Raw genomic sequence first — 20,651 nt, forward strand, 5'->3', positions numbered from 1 at the left:
GAGTTTTATTAAAGTCCTATTTGGAAACACAAAAATGTCAATTTGGCCTTTCATGCCGATACCTTAGAGTTTAGCTATTACTTAATATTAATATTTAACCCTATAAAAGAATAATTGCTGATGTATGAAATATTGATATATATTTAAGCTGAGATGCAGCGACGAACCCAACCGGAGTCGATAAGCAACTTATTCAGGTTCGCGGGCGCTTTGGTGCTCGGATCCACCAGCACCAGGTAGGCGGTGTTGTCCTGAAAAAACAAGATGGTTAATACGTTTCCCTGTACCTGGTATTTATCTTTAGACTTACTTCGATAGCCTCGACCTTGGCATAAAGGGTGCGATAGGAAACCATCCTATAGAAGAAGTTAACAGCTTCTGCGCTCCAGGCCGGACTCTTCCACTGAGTTATGAAGGCCAATCGACCGGCCAAACACTGCGCCGGCAGCATGGCAAACTCCTTCAGCAGAAACTTGACGTCTTTGTGGCTTACACACATTATGACGCCGGTGTCGATCAGCTCCACCTCGATGGTCTTTCTGATATTATTGGGACGGTGCCTCACAACTTGGGCCCTTTCCCACACACCCGTGTTGTTGGAGCGCACCACACAAAGATGATCCGTGGTTATCAAGCACAGCGGCATTATGTACTTGTCCGAGTCACGACTTTCATAAAACATTCTACAAGGAGAAATTAAATAGGATTATAAAATTAAAATTATAACATGTATAGAATCGTGTAGCTTACTGCATATTGGAGGACAAAGCCTTGTAGTCATCATACTCTTCGTTATATATCCAAAAGTTGAAGCTGTGCGGATTGTCAACCTTCACCAACTGCACCTCCATGCGCTGCTCCAACTGGACAACAGCCTTAATGTCGCGAGCAGGAAGCTTAAAATCAAATCGAACCGAATCCATAGGATAGTCAAGGCTTAGAACTCGATTGTCCTGAAGGTGATAAATTTGACTAACATTCGTTGATTATAAGTAGTTATCCATACCACAGCATAGGCTGGAATGGCGTTTTCCTCGTCCCCGTCATCGGAGGACTCATGATCAAAGAAGGACTCTTCGAATCCCTGAGGCTTGGATATTAACTCAGGCTCAGGTTGGGAGACTGGCTCCAGTTCGAGCATCACTGCCAAATCTTCCTCCAATGAATCTCCATTTGCAGCGACAGTTTGGGGCGCGTGGTCTTCTTCTCCAGAGCTGAAGGGATCCAGTGCAAATTGCTCCTCATCAGAGTCAAATACTTCGTATTCGAATTTGTCTTGGTAACCAGTGGCGGAAGCAACATCCACAGTTAGATTCTTAAAGGCTTCCTCCATTTCCTTGGTTTCATCTTTCTCTAATTTATTTTGCGGATTTTCCAGCTCAGTATTAGTGGAAGTCTTGGGTGTTGAATTGACCTGTTTTTGACGATTTTGCTCTTTTAGAGGCATAGGTTTCGGGAAGTTTTGAACATTCAACTGGTCGGGTTTGCTTAATTTCAACTCCATAAGTTTTGGTAGGATCTTCGGGAAACTCTGCGGTTGTGGTTGCGGTTGCGGTTTAAGAGTGTTCTGGGGACAAGGATATGAATTAATCAGCCACTGAAGGTAATAATAATAATACTGCTGCTGGAAGTAATTAAGGAGCACCTGCTGTCCGGCGCAAATCATGGCGTTGATATTGGGGTATACAATAGGGGTATGAGCGGGATGCATTAGTCTGTTATAGTTGGGATACGAAACGGGCATGTTGATGTTGTTGGGCTGCTGATATCTTTTTTTCGGCATTCTTCTGGCATTCAAACTCTGGATACTTTCGTTTATGAAGATCAAATCGGAACGCTCCGAGGCGTAGATATACTTTGGTTTGTGGCTGGGTCGATTTCTGGACTTGTGGCTGGGCTTCTTTTGGCATTGCACAAGTTGCTGAATGTGCGCCGAGTTCTTAGTGGTCACCGCACTTACAAAGGCCATGGGTCCGTGGCCCATCACCTGGTAATGGGTATTACCTAATATTAATATTTAATATTAATTTGAATCAAGGGGACACATACCCTGACTGTATCCGGAATCGAGCGGAGGAAGGATTCTATGTCCCCGAATCCCAGCTTGCTGTAGGGCACATTGCATCCCTCTTCACTCCTGTAATCGCGCATCAGCTGTTCTATCGTCATTTTTCCGGGTGAGGACACCACCAGCGAGTGCACCACCTTCTTCACCAGGCTCAACACTCCAAGATCTTCCATGCTGACTAAATGTCGGTTAATTGAAGTTAAAAAGTTCTTGTTCAATAGAAATTTCACAAAATAATACGCAAAAAGCGCCGCCGCTTCGAATTAGAATATTTGGCTAACTGTAAACTAGAGTTGCCATGTATAAATAAAGTAAAAATATCGATAACGTATAGATTCTGCCTCTTTCTTATAATTTGTATTCTTTACAATAACTTTTATCCAATAATAACTTTTTATCTCATTGCAAAATATCACATTAAAACTATAAAATTATATTTCAAACGACAGTTAAATGTGTGTTCTGCTAATTTTTTGAGCTACCTGATGTTTTTATAATTCTATAATCTTTATGTTCTAATATAACATAAAAGTTAAGCAATGCCAGCTTTAAATTATCCCCGGCGATATTTTATGGCTGTACAAGTATCGTTTACAGTTTATAGTTGTATGGCATTTATAGCAAATATCGTTTAAGATTATCGATAGGACGGTGCTGCCAGAATTCCGTAATATATAAGTTGAGGTTTGGCGCCTATTTTAAAAACCTTTAAGCTTATATTATTGCAAAGGATTTTAAAAAAGTAAAACACAAACTAATAAATACATTTCTGTCTGAGAAAATTAGAAAAATAGAGTTAACATTTAAAAGAAATTCCCTAGACACTTTGGCTACTGATTGGTTAGTGCTGCCAGATAATTAATATTTACAGTTGACGATTTGGCGCCACTTTTAAAACCGGTTGCACCATATGGCGGTGTTGGTTTTCGTTTGGGTTGATTTTTTTGGCTTACTGTAATTCAATACCCCCGACAGACGTCCTTCCTTGTGAAACTCAAGTAGCCGTAGGAAGCTACAAGTTCAGCGTAAGTTCAAGTCACATGTGGGGCTTGATGGAAGACCACCAGCAAATGACTTGTTTTTTGGGATCGGGTTGAGTTAATCTTTGAGTCGTAATTTCCATAGTTTTCTACAACTTTTTAGCTAGAACTTGGCCATTTAGATTTGCAATTGCGCGGTGTTACAACATCCGCTTACAACTTGGGCGGTGGGCTGATAAATCAAAACTAAACTAACTAAACCCGCCCAAGAAATGGAGTTTTTCCGAGAAGGTAGTTTTATACCAGACACTTTCCACACATGACACATGAACTTGTCGGAGACAGTGGCTCCATTAATAATTTTCACACGACCGGCAAAGGGGCCTTGTGCCATGTAAATTTTACAAGCCCCTCTTCCACATTCGCCGGGTTGCGTAAGCTGATACGTTTGGGTTTTATGCAGCAGCATAATTATATTCTTTATATTGTTTATGGAAAAACAAGAACTGGAACAACAACAACAACGATAAGAGAGTTTTTGTGGTTTTTGTTGTTACCGTTTTGGTCACTTTACAAATAGTTGAGGAGGAAAAAAGCTCGATGAGATCTCTGCAGTTGGCTATGAGCGGGTGACTTGGCAATCAAACCGGTTGTCCCTGCTCCACGGCTCCGTCTTTGCCTGTGTTCGTGTGTGATTTATAGTTACGCACAAGCGCGCAAATCCAATTAGACGAACTGGCTGACTGACTGACTGACTGACTGAATGGCTGAAAGACTGGTCAACTGACTGACTGACTGGCCAACTGACTAGCTGACAATCCGAAGCATGGCCCGCAGCAAATGCCGCCGGGTTATAGGACGGCCGCTGGTTCGATCCGATCTGAAGATCTTGGCCCAAGCTCCCCAGGCACAACGGCACAGTTGTCATTGGCCAAGAGCAAAATACTGGTCTAAACGGTGCCATAAAATATTAGCAATTGCTATACCATACTTAGTGCCCATTTATTTTATTGATTCCAAACCTTTTCTGATATCATAAATATCTAATCAATACAATATATGTTAAAATATCAATATTATTTATAATTATAATTATTATTTTATTGTAAGCCATACGTTTTTTGAATCGGCTTTGAAGGCATTTCTAAGCCTTAAAAAAACAAATGTATATTTAAGTATAGTGTGACCAAGATGGAAAGATAAACATATGTTTGTCTAAAGTGATTATTTTTGATTTAAGTCAAAATATATTTGAACTAAGCTTGAGATAAGAAATAAGATCCAAATATTTTGTGCGAAAGAAAATAGTATTAAAGGTCTAGTGAAAAAATGTGTTATTTAAATGCATATTAAATTAAAAAAATTAATTGAGTTCCTGGTATATCCACAGTCTCCCAGTACCCCATTTATCTATCTTTTACTGTAGTCAAAAATATACAAATGGGTCGGGAGACTGTATCTGTTTTTGATGTTTACATCATCGCCAATGGCGGAACTTCAGTGGCCCGGCCACACAAATGTCGTCCACCGTCCACCGTCCACCGTCCGCGGTCCACAGTCAGTCTTTGTTGCATTTTTTCAAAAAATATACACATTTGAAGAGCGAAAGAAAAACGAACTGCAGCCGCATCTTTATCTAAAAATTGAATTGAAATGTATGTCATAATACCTTTGGCATGCCGGCCAGTTGCTTGACATTAAAAATGCGCTACACCCCCTTCCCCTTCCCCCTTCCCCCTTCACCGTGTTCGTTTCGGCCAGAAAAAAAACCACATATGGCTGAATGCAAATTTGCTGCCATATGGAGCAGAAAAGCTGATGACGTCGTCATCGTCTCACTGAAATTGAAATGCAACTCGCATTTGGGGCCCGCTCCTAGTTGAACATTTTGTGTTTTTCATTTCATTTTTCGCAAAAGGGCCCTGGTGTTTGGAGGTTGCTGTTTCCCACGTTAAATGGGTCTCCAGTGCGATATCGCTATATCGAGATCTGGGTCCCCGTCCGATGAGGGAGTGTTCCACACACGTTCCGCACACCTGAATGCTTAAACAGATCGCAGACCTGGCGACGGAATCGGAATCGGATTCCGGACAACCAACCGATAACCTTCGGGTGATTTCTGGGGCTTTTCCTATGGAAAGTCAAGCCGGTCTACGGATTTGGTAACAGTTGCCGGACAATAGACCGAATTTGGTAGAGGCCGGCAAGGGGCAAGCGCAGATTGATTGATAGTCGCGGCACATTCCAAGCTTCCCTATTGAATGCACCGAGAGAAATGTAGTGCCTCTTCTTATGTTTTGTCGAAATCTATGACGCAAGCAACTATATTGCAAAACAACATTTAAGTTATGAGCAACTTTTATTTAGGATATAGAAAAGTGAATTTCTTATCGTGTGTATATTTGTTTTTATTTTTAGACTTATTTAATTTGTACTTAAAAGAAACTTTAATTCATTTAATAGTGTTACAATGTTGTGAGGCTTATAAAGACAACACCTTATATGTCAATTTTATTTAAAACACATAAACTTTTGATTCTCGTAAAGGAAGGCGGTGATTACTCATCGTGCATATCTACTTTATTTATATTTAGTGTCAAACCGCAACTTTTTTCCGTGTACACCCCCTCCATAAACGTGTTTTCGCTCCCTCTCCCTTCCACTTTCCCAGTTTGTAACTGTCTTGTGTCTTTTGCAAAGCAAACGCGATTGGATCAACAAGCCAAAGCGATGATTAATTGGGAATGACGACTGGAGGTGCGAACCTCAGATTGGGAATGCTGGTACCCTGCCATTGCAGATGGGTCAGAGTCAGATCCCAAAACAGATCGTCTAAAATCGTTCAATGAACCAATCGGAAATAAACACAAAGGCTGAAGATCTATGATCTGTGTGGAAATAAACACCGTTGTTAAACCATAGCCATTGATTGGGCTTTGTTCTGGGCTCGGGATTCTTGCAAACTGATATTTGCATGTTTGGGCCAACCTTTCGCTTGTACCGTTAAATCTGCGCCACTCTCTTAGCACGGCCGTAAACAATAAATTAGCCAAAGCAGAAACAAAATGCCTCATTAACACCTGGTTTGCGTGCGATATGCGAGAGCTTTCGATTTAACGGTTTGGTCATGCCCGATAAAATGATTGAAACCTAATTTGATTTGGGCCAAAGGGTTCAAGTTCGAATTTAATTAGATTCTTTTCTCAAAAGCACCTAAAGCCGTTCTAATTGTAACTTCCTATTACAATTTTGTTTGGCATTTATACTTCCTAGTTTTTATTCCGTTCTCAAGATATGTAACTTTCCTGTTTTGTGTATTTTCATTTCCTAACTTATTTTACAACATAACATATTGTATCGTATTTGTATCGTACACATTTTTGTAATGCAGTATTGATATATTCTAAGATGTAGTTACATTCTTTTTTAAAAATTCCTTCCCCGAGATACGTCTTTATCGCGGTATTTAATTATTAGCTTGGGGAGCCTCTAAAAACTATACATAATCGGCAATTTTATTTTAAAAAGGTTTTCTGTATATTTTTCTTAGAACCATTTCTTTGAACTTTACCGATATGTGCGAACCCTGGTTAATATGTTTTCAAAACTGTACTAATAGTATTTATAGCGAATGACCTAATGTGATATGAACAATATGTTTTTATTGCCAAATTTTATATTTTTATGTGCAGTTGCGAATTTTTGCTGGTGGTTTAATGAGAAAAAATTCCCCAAGCATTAATTTAAAATGCATTTCCTAGTTCATTAAATATTGAAAATAAAATTATTTTAATATATAATTCCAAAACAATGGCAAACAAATTTGTTTTTCTTTATTTCCGGCAAAAACCATTCAGAACTATAATAAATCAAATTTAACCGTTAGTTAATGTAAAACACTCTGTTTTAGTGTTTCACGAATTAGAAAAGCAATAAATATTCCTGTTAGCTGCAGACCAAAACGTGCAGTTTTCAAAGAAATCCAGCGTATTGTTTAAAGGTTTTTTTTTTTGGTAAGGAGTTCAAGTTCAGAGCCCCGACATCGTTGGTGGTCTTGGGTCGCCTGTTTCCTCCTCTGGTTCTCCTGAGAGCACACACTCTTAATTAAAATCAACTTGCGCTGAAAATGAAAAGTGCAAACAGAACATAAATCAACTTTGAGTGAATCAGAATCAGAATCCGATTCGAAATCGGACTCCTCAATTCTGAAGATGCCCGGATCTCTGGTGGACTGGACCCAACGGCCTTGCTTATCAGCCGTTTTCCCTTACTTTCCTCATTCGCTGGCTCTTTTGGCTGCCCGTCTTGCCACACGATCTTCTTATTCCCTTTGTTTTCTTTTTCGGGTTCAGTTTTTTAGTTCTTCTTTTTCAGTTTTTGGCTAAGTTGCAGGCCATTTTGCCGCAACAGGTTCTTGGCTCGCTTCTTTGACTCTCTCTTCGGGCCTTCCAGTTCCGCTGCCCGCTGCCCGCTGCCCGCTCTACCCTCTCACGCTTCCACAATCCAGAACTGGACAGCGGCAACAGGTTCTGACCGAAAAGAGAGCCGACTCTCCCACTGAGATAAGTGACTTTCAATACGAAATACAAATATACCTGTTTGCTTTGGCTCTGCTTGATAAGAGGCTCTAACCCCCATTATTTAGCACTAAATTTACCACTGGGTCTTGGGCACTCGCTCTCTCTTTCACTCACACATACTGGAAAACCACAGGTAATGCTCTCTGATAGACTGATTTCCAGCTGGCTGTTAACGTGGCTTAGCCGTTGGAAACTGGGTATATTAAGCTATTGCAGAAGTTTGTAACAAATGGCAAAAAATATAAAATAAAAAAATAACAACTAAATAAGTAGTTAGTAAGCCTTTTCCTCCTCTAAATAAACCAGTTAAATGTTATAACTTTGTTTTTAGTTAAGTTGTTAAGTGTATCTTACCGTGAGAAAATGAAAAATAACATGGAACGATAGTTTTAAATGGTAGTTCCACCACTAAACATAAAGGCTTAATCTTATAGTCTAATTTAAAAGACTTTATAAAAATGGGTTTGTTAAGAATGTGAGCAAGCCCCTGGAAAACCGAAATATTAAAGGGTATTTCTTGTGCGTGGCGTAAGTATTATCGACTATATGTAAAGAGGCATTTTCGCAATCCGAGTCAGAGAGCCAGAAGGAGAAAGAGCACAAGTGCGATTGGAGAGGCATGTGGCACAGCACACGAGCTTTGCTTGGCCTGATCGCGAGTTTCAGTCTTATTTTGGCTCTCGTAGCGTGCAGTTCGTTAGGAAAAGCAGAAAACCCAAGGAAACTCAGAGCGTTGCATGCCCCGCGATTCTGGGCTCGTGTCCGTGTGTTCGTGTACCTATGTGCCGCGTGTGTGAGTGCTAGCTTGTGAGTTAACCAAAAATTAAGCAAGCAAAAATGCACAACAAAATTAAATGCAGTTTCTACTCAATGAAATCGCTGTGAATAAGTTTAATCAGCTCTCAAGCTCGTGTATAAAAGAGCAAGAGAGAAGTCACAAAAAACCTAAGAAACAACAACAATTAGTGGCAAAAAGCACGAAACGGCATAAAAAAGCGACAAAAACAAAAGGTGTCGTGTAAAAATGCGCCTGAAAAATTACAAAATTTAGCAAACATAAACAAAAAACAAAACCGTGTACAAAGATCAACCTTCGAGGCTTGAAGAATTCTTCCGCCTAAAAAATAGTTCTTTTAAAATATGAAAGGTTGGGTGTTGTGGCTGCTTTTGCCTTTTAGGCGGGTGGCAAAAAGTTTCAGATTCTCCCTCTTCTGTATCTTCATCGTATTCTTCTGCGTCTTCTTAGTTTTTTTTTTCGTGGCTGCACCAACAAGTTTTCCCCCCAACATCAGCGATTTTTCCAACCAGTTTTTGGCGCTTGCCATTTTCCGCGCTTCAAAACTTCTGCTTCTTTATTTTCTTCGGCATGTGGGGAGTCGGAGAAAGAGTCGGGAAGAAAGACCGACAGAAAGAGACAGGGATATGGACGAGGTGGAGCTGAAGAGCAGCTGCAAATATAGCTGGGTCAGTTTCAAAGACGAAACCATTCCGATCTCGTTTCCATTTCTTCACCTTTAACCATAAAACCTGGCTTAGAAATATCCCACTTACCTCCGCTATACAAATATGAGTCGGGCAGTACGTGTTTTGGATTGTTTTCGATACTCACTACAAAAATACATTTGCGGTAAGAAACTTAATTCGTAAAGCAAGTGTATCTTTGAACTGGGTTTGAAATTGTGGTTCGTGAGACCTCCGAAGAAGTTACATAAGCTTAATGAACCAAAAAAGATAGACAGAACTTAAAACTGAGGGTGTTTTCTTCTAGACTTGATAAAGGAGTATTAGAACTCGGAACAAAGAAGGTTAAAAAAACACTAATGCAATAGAAAAGATGATAAGGCAGGTAGAGTCAACTAAAGGAAAATGGATACAATTGGGTTAGTAATATAGAAACTAAACTAGTGCATTAGTGAATAACAAAATGTTAGTGCTATGAATAAAATTGTATTCTTATATTAAAATTGAATGGCATATTAAAATATAATTGTAGTTTATGGACCTCATAGATATGTTGAGTTTTAATAAATTGCTGTTGAAAATATTTTCTTTTATCGCCTTGTTTACATAAAATAAAAACAATTTCCCCAGTAATAAGACTACCGTTTAATCGATCTACTTTTATAAAAAAGAAATTCAATATAAATCAAATGCAAAGATTGGCCTGGTTTGGCCTAAACAATAACCGATGCTAAGTCCCCGGGGCAGTGGAAAAATTTGCATAGACAACAATGCTAGAAGAAAACAAATTCTCGAGTGCTAAAGAATTCCGAGTCTGATTCTGCCAGCGATAACGGATGATAAAGAGCAGGGGAGGCAGAAATAATAATTCAAATCCCCCCGGCCAGGTGACAGTTCTGCACTGCAATTCAGGGAAAGTGGGCGTTAATGGGAGAATGGGCGGATCCCGAGGGGAAGGAACTCGGGAACTCGGAGCACGCGTAGGGTTTCCATGTCGTTTCCATATTACGACTTATCAACTGTCGCGACGGCAGGAGTCGGCATGGGGGGATCCCATAGCATCAACATCAAAAACTACTCAAGAACTTCAAAGCAAACTTGTTTGCTCAACTTGCTAGCGATTTGTGGGAGGGTTGGGGGTTTGCTACACAGGCAGAATAATATTAACCATACATTAAATAAGGATATTTCCATTTGATAAAATTATTCGTTCAAGTTTATTTTTTATAAAACTATAAAAGGAAATAAAAAACAAATAAGGTAATTGTCCCTGTTAGTTTTCTAATACACGCCAATTAATATCAAAGAGCAAAAGTAAACAAATGTAGTTTTTTTCACCGTGTAGTCAGGAAGGTAGGTAGGTGGAAATGGTGGTAAAGGTGGAGGTGGAGCAAACTGAGTTCAATACACTCGGCGGCATTCAGTGACGACCATTTGGCTTTTTGGGTGTTTTGAACTCATTTCGAAATGCGTAAAATTTGTTTTGTCTCTCGGTCTTTTATGTGTGTGCCTGCCGTTGAAAGATTGATTAAATTATAAAGATGTGTTGTCGAGCACCAATTGGCTTGCCGATGATCTATTTAATTAGGAAGGCAAACATCCGTGGAATGCGCTGCGAGACGACCTTGCCGTATTTGACGACTGGCTTTTCTATCTACTTTTCATTCCCAGCCTTTTCAAGTTGTCAACTTCATTGGCAACCCGGTTGCGTTTCTTTTTTTCCTGCTGCCTCTTTCCATGGAGAGTTTTATCTTATCGGGCACTGTTGCCGGCTTGGCAGGCTAAGACTAATTATAATCTTATCTGTCACAACTAAGTAGTGCAAACATCAGTGGAACTGTAACCGAAACAGAAACAGAAACCCTATGAAACATCACTCGCCGAGAATTCGGGTTCAGATCTGAGCTCCCTCGTTCGGTTAAGTTGTAAATTCCTCATATAATAAGCTGAAATTTCGGGAAACAACATGCAAAGTGGTTTTCCAAGTTGCGCAAAAAAAATTGGCTTCCTCTTGCCTCACACTTGTCTCGCAAAGGCCCAGCTAAGTAAATAAATACTAGCATTGATATAGGGGAGAACACCACCAGAAGAACTCAACAAGCTTAAAAAATAACTTCCCAAGAAATTGCCATTTCATCGTTATTTGAGATAGAACGGGATGCGAAGCAGGAAAAGATTTACCAAAGGTAAAAGCAAATACAGTTGTTGAAGAACCGATCAAACTTTCTAAGATTGCAGGCATGTTTAAGGGGATTTTCAAAAGTTATCGAGGAGTTTTCGGTATATTTTTCCATGGTTAATTTCTGAAATTATAACTTTTGTTTGTAAAGTGTTTAAGCTTAAAAAGCTAATGCAATAAAGTCTTCGTGGGATTAATTTTCGGCTTTATTTTATTTATTTTGCTTGGTTTGTTTCAGTAAATGCTTTAACCAAATGCCCAAAAATAAAACAGTTGTAGTTCTTAGTCTATTCTATTTTAAAAGCCAAAGCTTTTCTCCTTTTTTTCCGGGGGTTTTTGAATTTTTACAATTTAAATTTGCACTGAAAAGAGTGCGGAATTCGCTAAGCAAATATTTGTTCCCCGTACAACTGGTATGTACTTGGGTCTGTATCTGCCTCCATATAGCAGATACTTTCCACCTTGGGCCAGCATCTCAGCTGTGGAAGTGATAAGCGAATAGTACGACCTTGTTTCCGAAGCCAACGACCTTCGCAATTTACCAAACCAATTACAACTTCCCCGGGCAAACAAGCGATGTAGCATCCTGCTGCGAGATTGTGATCTGGGATCAGGGTTGTGGGCTCTGGGATCCGAGATCCGAGATCTTTGATCCGACGGAAGTAAAAATGGAACAATTGACGGGCTCACAGGATCTGCTTAGGTAGTTGACAGGATCATAAACAAATGCCGCTGGCGAGCTCAAAGAATGAGTTTCAAATCTGCGCTGTCTCTTTCTTTCTTCGGGGTTCCTGCTGCCTCTTTCACTCTGCATGGGATTTTTCGCGAGGGTTTATCGGTGTGTGGGTGTTTTCATTTGCAACTACCAAGAAGCGCGGCTTGGGAATATTTTTTTCCATTTTATTTTTCCATCTTTTTGTGTTATTTGCTGCAAGCCAAGCGCGGCGGAGCACTAAAGAAAGCGTTGAACTTGCTGCAGGTTGCAATTGCCAATGTTGCCAGGCCCTTTTTTGCGGAAATCCAACGAACGAATTACATTTAATTGTAAATTTATGCGTCTGCTTTCGTTCCCCGTCCCCGTCCCCATCTTCCCATTCTTTTACTTTGGGCCTAGTGTAAATGCCTCGCGATCTTCACCTTTTGTGTGAATATTTCTGCAGCAGGTAGTTGTGTGAGAATTGACAAAAATTATAATGTGTCGGCAATCTTGAGAGTGCACAGGGAAAAATCAAACACATTATAAAAAGTATAAAATGTATTACTGCTTAAATTCAAGTATGTTCTCTTTTCAACGAACATATCTTAAGATATTTTCCCAATTTTCGTATAAATATTGTTTTTGTATATCATATCCATAACAATTATAAAATTTCATTGGGATTTCGTTTTCAAAAGTTTTAAATTTGTTGGTATTTTTTCTGAATAAGAACATTAATGGTACAAATTGAGGTGGTAATTGTAAGCACATTGGTGATATTCTCTTTAGGATTTTTCCAAGTGAGTGGCTGTTAAAGCCACCAAACCAACGGCAGCCTTGCCAACACCTCCGCCCAGGTACATAATCATAACACATAACCGGGCAGGTAACAATTTCCATTCATCTTTGTTGCTGCTTTGTTACGCTTGTTAGTAGCTGACACTACACTACAGAGTAAGACTCAGATTTACGACGACCTTTGGGCCCTCTTTGCATGCGGCTATCAGGTATCCGGGCATCTCAATCTCGGAACACTCTTTTTCGGAATATGACCACCAACGCTGCGGGTAATATTTGGCAGATACTTTTAAGCTGATAGGCAAACACTTGGCTTGCTGAAGTGGAAACAGGGGTCACAGTTCAAGAAAAGAACCGAAGGTTGCCAAAACAATATCTCCGTGATTTATTGTCCCTTTGAAGAGATTCTCGTTGCGGAGATTAAGATATCAGCAGTCAATAGGAAGATGTTGAAACCGTATTTAATATGCTGTTTTCGATGAGCATATCTCCCTGGATATACCGAACATTATATTGTTAATAGAGATCAATGTGTTTCGCTTTGGCGGGGTTTTAGCCATTTGTGACCCCGCCATCGATTGGCTGGGCAATAAAAACCCGTTCTGGGGACTCGAACTGGGAGCTGCTAACTGGAATTGGAACTGGGAAACGACTAGCACTTGGTATTGGGACTGCAATCTCTGGGGCTGGGGTGTGTGTGCTCATTTCGATGGCGCCACTCTGATTTTGCATGTTTTCCGCATTATTTTTTGTTGTCATTTTGCATTTTAACGTGGAATTTTTGTGGCCAGCAAAAGTGTCTAATTTCGGTGCAGAAAATCGAAAAGCCACTTCAACAGCAATCAGAGAGTTGAGTTGTCGACAAGAGTTTCGGACCTGACCGAAATCGAAAATAGCTTGCGAGAAGCGGAGAAGTTGAATTCTACCCAAGGCCATAATTAACAAATTGGTGATTAGCTGGAAAGCTTTCCCACTCGAAAGTCGGGAGTCTAGGGGGCATGAAAGTGCATGGAGCAGTGTCATTGCACTCCTGAAGCTGCAGCAAGCAGATTTATCTACCACGTACTTTGCCCCATATCCCAAAAACAGGCTTCTTCTTTGGGGGCTTCTTGCCAGGGCCTAGGTCTTCTGCTTCTACACAGAGAAAAAATCAAAAAGGAATCAGATATATGTAGTTTCTAGTTTCAACAATAACAAAATTGTTGGTCTAAGTTTCAAAGAATATTACATTCCAAAAACAAATGTTTAAATATAAAAAAAAATTTTTTTTGAAAAAAAATTTAAAATTTAAATGGATAAATTAAATGCAAGTTCAGGAACATACATAAACAAGTCAAAAACATAATCTTTGCAACTGGTCTATAATGTATATTTTAACTGAGTCAAATATGAAACCATAATATAATTTTACCAAAAACGTGTATGAGAACTAGAAGAAACTTCTTTTCTTTATAGAAATAACTAGTAAAATCATGATTTAAAATTTCACTTTTGAAATGCTTTGTCATGTTTTAGACTTAGGCTTTACCTTTTTAAATGCTTTGTCATGTTTTGGGATGGCTAACTAAAATGGAAACCTAAAGTAATTGATTCCTTGTATTGGAAGGATTTTCTTTCGGCCAGTGTACCTTCGACTTCGATTTGTGTCTGGGTTTGTCAACAGCCTGGCAGAATCCAGTTTTAGCCTAGGAGTTGCCTGCCAGTCGAAGTAGGAACACAAGTCGATGAAGCCGAAGCCGAAGTCGAAGCCTCTGCAGTTCCAATTCCAGTTCCAGTTCTTTGGGCCGGCGCAGCAGCTCATAATTATGCATTAAACACTCGAAGTTTACGGGCCAGAAGTGGCAGCTGCAACAGCGGCTTTAATGGACATCAATTTGCATGGAAACCATACAGAAAACGATGACATTTCAAAGAGCCAACTGCGTGGGCCGTTTGCTATATGCTGTCCAACCGAAACGAAATGCAGTCGCCAAATCGCATTTGAAAATGCACAACAAAAACTTGTTTATTGGCTTAGACCCCTCAGCGTCGCCTCACTGCATATTCGTCTCGTCTCGTATCGTCTCTTCCCAACTCGCGTCCTCGTGGGTCAATGTTATGTAAACCTGGTTCACTTTTTTATATTTATTTCTCTTTTTTTCGTATTTTTACCACACACATAATACGCTCAACTTATTACACAAAAACCCAAATAACTCAACAAATATTTACGGACGCAGTCAACAGAAATCGATTCAGTTTTCCTCCCTACCTCTGTCTATCTGTCTCTTTCTTTTGCGATATCCCCATCTCTGTCGGTCGGCGTCTATGTGGATTCGTCTTACTGGTTTGGCTGCACTGCATTCCAAAGATGCGAGTTGCGGACCGGACCCGATAACAGAAATAAAAGTGCAAAGCGGCCACAACACCAACAGTCACCACAAAAAATGTCGCCAGACCAAATTAAAATAATTTAACACATATAATTTCGTGTATTTTTCGCTTACATCATAACTCTTGTCTTGGCTTGTCAAAAGGTGACCGAAAATGAGATTGAAATGAATCGCAAAATCACATCAGCAGAAAAGATGGGGGAGAAAAACTTAAAAACAGTTCCTGATCTAAAAAGTTTATTTTTTTTAACGAAGTTCCATTAACCGGTCAGCAGAGCAAAAATAAATAACAGTTCTTAAAAAACATATAAAACCATAGTTTCAGTAAAAGACTATTATACTTAACGTGCTTGAAATAACTATAAACCCAAATAACTTTTTTATACAATCAATTTCATAAACCTTGTCTGTCTGACCCTTCTCAGAGGTGGCCAAAAGATGAGATTGAAATGAAAATCCGGCAGCTCTAATCACAGCAAGCGATCGTAAAAGCAACCGAAAGAAAAACTAAATGAAAATGCGCAACCACAAGGAGAACGGAAACGGTTCGGATCTGAGTGATCCCAAGGCGGCCGGCCAGAAAAACTTGGCCAAAATGGAGCCGGAGAACAACAATAAGATTTCGGTGGTGTCCAAGCTCCTGCTGAAGGATAGTAATGGGGCTAGCAGTCGCAGCAGCAACAGCAACGGCAACAGCAATAGCAATAGCAACAGCAACAGCAACAGCAATGCCAGCTTCAGTTCCGCATCGGTCGCCGGCTCTGTACAGGTAAGTCACAGAGTCCCTCTCTCTGACAACCGGTTTCGATTTTCTTTTCTTTGGCCGTCTGACTTGTGTGCTTCTTGTTTTATTATTCTTGTTAATAAATCCTCAAAAGCGCGCAGAATTCCAATCGCACGGGCTGGCTGGCTGACTCACAGACCCCAAAGACCCGGCTCTCGGCTCTCGTATCTCGGCTTTCGGCCAGCAAATGAAACAAAAGTGAAGGCTAAGGAAAAAACAAACAAATGAAACAACAAACGAATCGGAGCCAAAAAGCCCACGCACAGTGGGTCTGGAGGTCTGGGGTCTGGGTCTGGGAATTCGATTTTCGATTTTCGGACCACTGCAGGTTCCTAATTGAATTATGGGTCTGACCTCCATTTGCATTGCCCAACCCGGGAAGTTTCGCTTTCGATACTCCATACTCCATATACCCCATATATACATTTACCCCGCAGCATTCACTCTGTGTCACTCAGTCACCCGAAATAATATACTGAAAACGGTACATTTACCACTTGGAGAGCTTTGTTTACTTTTGGGATCATCCAGGGGAATCCGCTGATCGATCAACCGACCACTCCTCATCTTTCTCCTCCGCAGGATGCAAGTTATTAATTGGACAACTGGCCATGAATGAAGCCGTAGGAATGTCGACTTGCGTGTGAAGTTGTTTTCTCGGTGCCAAATGAATGAATGAGTTGATGTTGTTTTGGTGCTTTTTCTGCTTATGAGATAAAGTGTGGGGACTGATAAGGAAGCTGTAGAAATGTGGCTCAAGGTGCGGTTCTAAAAATAAAGAGGTTTATTTGTTTTTTCTCATATATCTTGCAAAGCGCAGTCATGAAGTCATTAACCACTTGTTAAGTAGAAAATATATATCCAATCTTCTTCCAATATTACCAGTTACCATGAAATTCCTTAAAATCATTTTAGTTTCATGTTTTCACTTGCTTAGAAAGAAAGTTAGCCATATTTATTTGAGTATTTCTCTCTGTTATTCGCTTATTTAACGCGAGTATCTTGTGGTGCCTCACATAATAAAATAATTACTTTTAATGATTATTTTGTGGCTGCCAAATTCCCAGAATATTTTGGGATCTTTCACTTCTCTTTTCAACTTGCCCCCAATGATTCCATTCTCCCATTAGACACACATACATATGTGTTCGATTCTGTTTGATTTGCCCCGTCACCCATTAACCTTAACTGAATTATTTGGAGCCAGGGCCACTGTGTAATCCCACCGGCCGCCATCCGATGCTCCACTGTGTGGCAGTGAATGCCACACATTGGAAAATGGATTGGTTCGCGTCTAAAATGCAAAATAATTTACCAAATTAACGGTACCATTATCAACAGCGACGATCCGATCAATCAAAGTGAATCCGATCAATTAAATGTTGCCTCCGAGCGCGGCACAAAGCATCGAGAAAACAGAGAAGAGAAATGAGCAATAAGAGGAAAAGAGGTTATGAACAGAACAGACCAGAATGCTAAGAACATAGCTCGTAGATGATGTTACACCTATAAAAAATGTAGGTACTAAATACTGATAGATGTTCAACTGATAAGGAGAAGTATTAGGTTGTTATTTATTGTATCTAAATTACTTTCCTTACTAAATAATATATAATTTTCTTTGATATCCTCTTTATAACTAGCAGATGTTCCTAACATTGTACTCGTATGATCTTTATAATCTCTTTAAACAATGTTCAGTTGGCATTTTGTTTTTCCAGTGCAGCTGATCGTGTTGATGATAACTGGGCGAAGTTGGAGAAATGTGGATGAGAATTGGAACAGCATTGACCTTATCACCGAAAGCACCGTCTGCAGGGGGCTTTTGATTAATCATCTCCATTCTTAATTGTGGCCCCATCTTTATATGCCGATTGTTATCATCTCTGCGCCTTCCTCTTGGCTTTGCAAAATAGCCAGAGATATGTATTTTCCATAGCCATTGGGCCTGGCTTAGAAGCCGAAAGAGAATGGCCAAGCGTCGATCAATAGATGGATCGATTCGCGGATCGATGGACGATGGCGGGCAGGTTATTGAACCGCTTTATTCTCGGGCATTTGTAACGTTTTATTTTTTGTAATTTTTCCATACATTTTGAGCTCTTCCACAAACGCTAATTACTGCCGAGGCGCACGCTTTAGTTCCAGTTATTAGACAAGACTCCAACTCCAGCTCCAGTTGGCTTCTAACTCCAGTACTCCAATGCTCGTACTCCGTCCATTGATGGTGGTCGCACCACCACGCCCCGTCGGTCCCACAGCTTAGAACTAGTTTCGGGGTCTGGCTCAGATATTTTTGCATCGATTAGGCCACATTCCACGCACCTATCTCGCGCCGCTGGGCGTTGCAATCTCTTTGGGGCTATTTATAGCTGCAATCGAATTAATTGTGGCCACGCCCCAGCGTTAGTGCCGGAATCTCTGACAAAACAAACTGTATTGCTCCAAGTGGGTAATGGGCAATGGGCAATGGATAGATGGTAGAAGGTAATGGCTAGTAGGCAGTATCCAATGGGCTTGACGAAGGTCGTCGCTGACTATTCTTCAGCCTCTTCTTTGCTTTAGATGAATGCGCAGATTTCTAAAGAAAAATATTTTGGTTATAAATGTAAAGATTTTTTTCTTTTTTTTTTTTTTTTTGGTTTTGCTTTACTTGGTTTTTTTTGTATTACTACGTTATTTTTTCTGTCGAATCAGCCAAATCACTTGACGCTGCACTGGAACCTCTTTTATGTGTTTGTGTCTCGGTAAAGTTCAAGTGTTTGTTGGGGCTAAAACTGAAGCGTGAGCTGATCAAGTTGAAGCCAGTGGGGCACCTTAATCGTCGCTTCATTTCCGCGCAGAGCTTTCCTTTTAGCTGCGGAAATGATCGCATATTTCGCCAAAAGAGCTCTCGGAAAGCCGAACTAGCCCATCGCGTTGTGCAATTAGGGGCGGCAAAGCGGTCTGGTCTACGCCTCAATGGTTAACACTCTAAGTGGTATGAGGGGTCTTTAAATTTGGGTCTAGACAAAAGTCTTTAGGAATTGCAAGAAAAGTATAGCTTCAAAGTGGCCTATAGAGCGCTTATACAAAAATATTTGACGCCCTCGGGTGTACATCCTTCTTATTGTTTGACTATTTTAATTTTGTGAAAGGATTCATTCATATTTATTGATATTAAACTATAGTTTTTCTGCAAAAGTCTTCAGTTATTTCAATGTTGATACTTGTGTAACTGAAAATCTTTTGTGAAATGATTATGAATTATTTTATTAAAAATAAAACAAAAACTGTTCTTCTTTGTACTTTTCCATTCTATTATAATTATGCCAAGAGTATCTCACCATCGATGTTCGCTGGCATTTCCTCGGACTGTCTTTTATTTCATTTTCATTTCAAACGTCTGTCGAACGCTTCAAGCTCAGCTCAGCTCAGTTCAGGTTGAGCTCGGCTCTTAACGCTCATTAGTTCTCTAAGTCCGCCAGCCCCGACTCTCGTCTTGTTTCTCACACACCACACGCCACATAGGCTCAGCTCTGCAATTAATTAATGCCAACAGTCCGGCAGCAACATCAACAGCAGCAGCAGTAGCAGCAGCAGCAGCAGCAGCAGCAGCAGCAACAGCAACATCAGCAACATCAGCAACAGCAACATTGGCAGCAGCAACATCAACAAAAAGCAGCAACAATGCCGCATGTCAGAGCTAAATTCTAGCCAGATTCCAGCTAAATTGTTTTGGCTTGTCTTTGAACTCGAACCGCCAGCTTTTCAGCTTCAGCTTCTTCCTTCCCTAGTACAAGGTACTGCCGATGGTTTGCATTTTTTCAGCAGAAAAAATAAGAAGAAAATTATAACAAATAATTGCGCTGCTCTTGCGACAGGTGCACACACACTCCTTCATCTTCATCTGGCATTCTGCCCCCGGAAAAATGTAGTGGAAAATTTCACCTATGTCGCTGTGCTGCGGAATCCATTGTTCCGGACCTGGAAATACTCGGCTTATTGTATGCACTTCTTCTGGCCATGGGGCATGAAGATTTCTTTATGAGCGAGCAACTGCCTTAATTAATTAACAGGCCAAGTGAAAATGCATTTGGCCAGGTGCCGGTGGCTCTGCTCTGATCTGATCTGCTCTGATCTCGCACTGCTCTCCTCTCCTAGCCAACTTCGATTTCATTTTCCGCTGGAGTTGCTGCTGGCTGTTTTTCGGCTAGTTCTTGAACCCACACGAGCAACAAATTTCACTTTTGTTTCTCCTCCAGCAACGGCAGACAAAGCGACATTCGAGCCACGAAAATTTTGAGGTCAACAGCAAGAAGCGTAGACGGAGACGCGAGGCGAAAGACTCGTTCCCATTACCGTAGATTCATTCGTCTGCCGGCCGTTTTGGCCAAAAGTGGCTACAAACATTGTAGCCATCTGACGACGTCTGTGGCTGGGACTGCGACTGGAGTCCATTGAAATTCTTGCCATCGAACTGAAACTCCCCGCAATTTAATGCCAACTTAGAAGCCTCGAGTCGAGAGTGGAGCAGCTCGTCAAGAGGCGCAACTCGAGCGACAGCTGCCCTTTCAATCCAGTTGCAATTTGGGCAAAGTAAACATGATTTGCCAATTCGATTTTCTGTGCTGTCATCCCCGGCAGCTCCAGCCAGCTGGAGGATCGGATCGGATCCTCAACGCTGGAAAAACAGAAAGTGACCGAGTGAAAGATTTTTGGCTTTCTAATTGGATCTGTGTGTGCTGGTGAC

The 20,651-nt window shown here is 40.6% G+C and overlaps 2 protein-coding genes across 3 annotated transcripts in view; one reads left to right on the top strand and one right to left on the bottom strand.

Moving 5' to 3' along the window:
- Positions 1 to 5: 5 nt before the first annotated feature.
- LOC128256188 (tudor domain-containing protein 5) lies at positions 6 to 2,367 on the bottom strand. 2 transcript variants are annotated; one of them, XM_052986345.1, is made up of 6 exons: positions 2,050 to 2,367; positions 1,646 to 1,987; positions 1,007 to 1,567; positions 751 to 953; positions 311 to 683; positions 6 to 251 (listed from the first exon to the last, which is right to left on the bottom strand). In XM_052986345.1, exons 1-6 carry the CDS (start codon positions 2,239 to 2,241, stop codon positions 144 to 146), a joined length of 1,779 nt encoding a protein of 592 aa, XP_052842305.1. In that variant the 5' UTR covers positions 2,242 to 2,367; the 3' UTR covers positions 6 to 143. The 2 variants fall into 2 exon arrangements, with proteins under 2 accessions (XP_052842305.1, XP_052842306.1); XM_052986346.1 differs by lacking the exon at positions 1,646 to 1,987.
- A 5,945-nt stretch (positions 2,368 to 8,312) lies between these two features.
- Positions 8,313 to 20,651, top strand: part of LOC128256276 (protein Shroom) — a 46,636-nt gene continuing 34,297 nt past the window's right edge. Inside the window, 2 exon segments of the mRNA XM_052986565.1 lie at positions 8,313 to 8,435; positions 15,561 to 15,904. Of these exon segments, the coding sequence (XP_052842525.1) occupies positions 15,647 to 15,904 (258 nt within the window). The 5' untranslated portion in view covers positions 8,313 to 8,435; positions 15,561 to 15,646.

Source organism: Drosophila gunungcola (assembly GCF_025200985.1).
Source record: "Drosophila gunungcola strain Sukarami chromosome 2R unlocalized genomic scaffold, Dgunungcola_SK_2 000013F, whole genome shotgun sequence".
In the NCBI taxonomy this organism is placed as follows: domain Eukaryota; kingdom Metazoa; phylum Arthropoda; class Insecta; order Diptera; family Drosophilidae; genus Drosophila; species Drosophila gunungcola.

Excerpts from the sequence above, each read along its gene's own strand:
- LOC128256188 (XM_052986345.1), bottom strand. The coding sequence starts at position 2,241 with ATGGAAGATCTTGGAGTGTTGAGCCTGGTGAAGAAGGTGGTGCACTCG. Across the intron at positions 1,988-2,049 it reads CGATTCCGGATACAGTCAGG|GTGATGGGCCACGGACCCAT; the intron begins GTATGTGTCCCC and ends ACCCATTACCAG. Across the intron at positions 252-310 it reads CCAAGGTCGAGGCTATCGAA|GACAACACCGCCTACCTGGT; the intron begins GTAAGTCTAAAG and ends TTGTTTTTTCAG.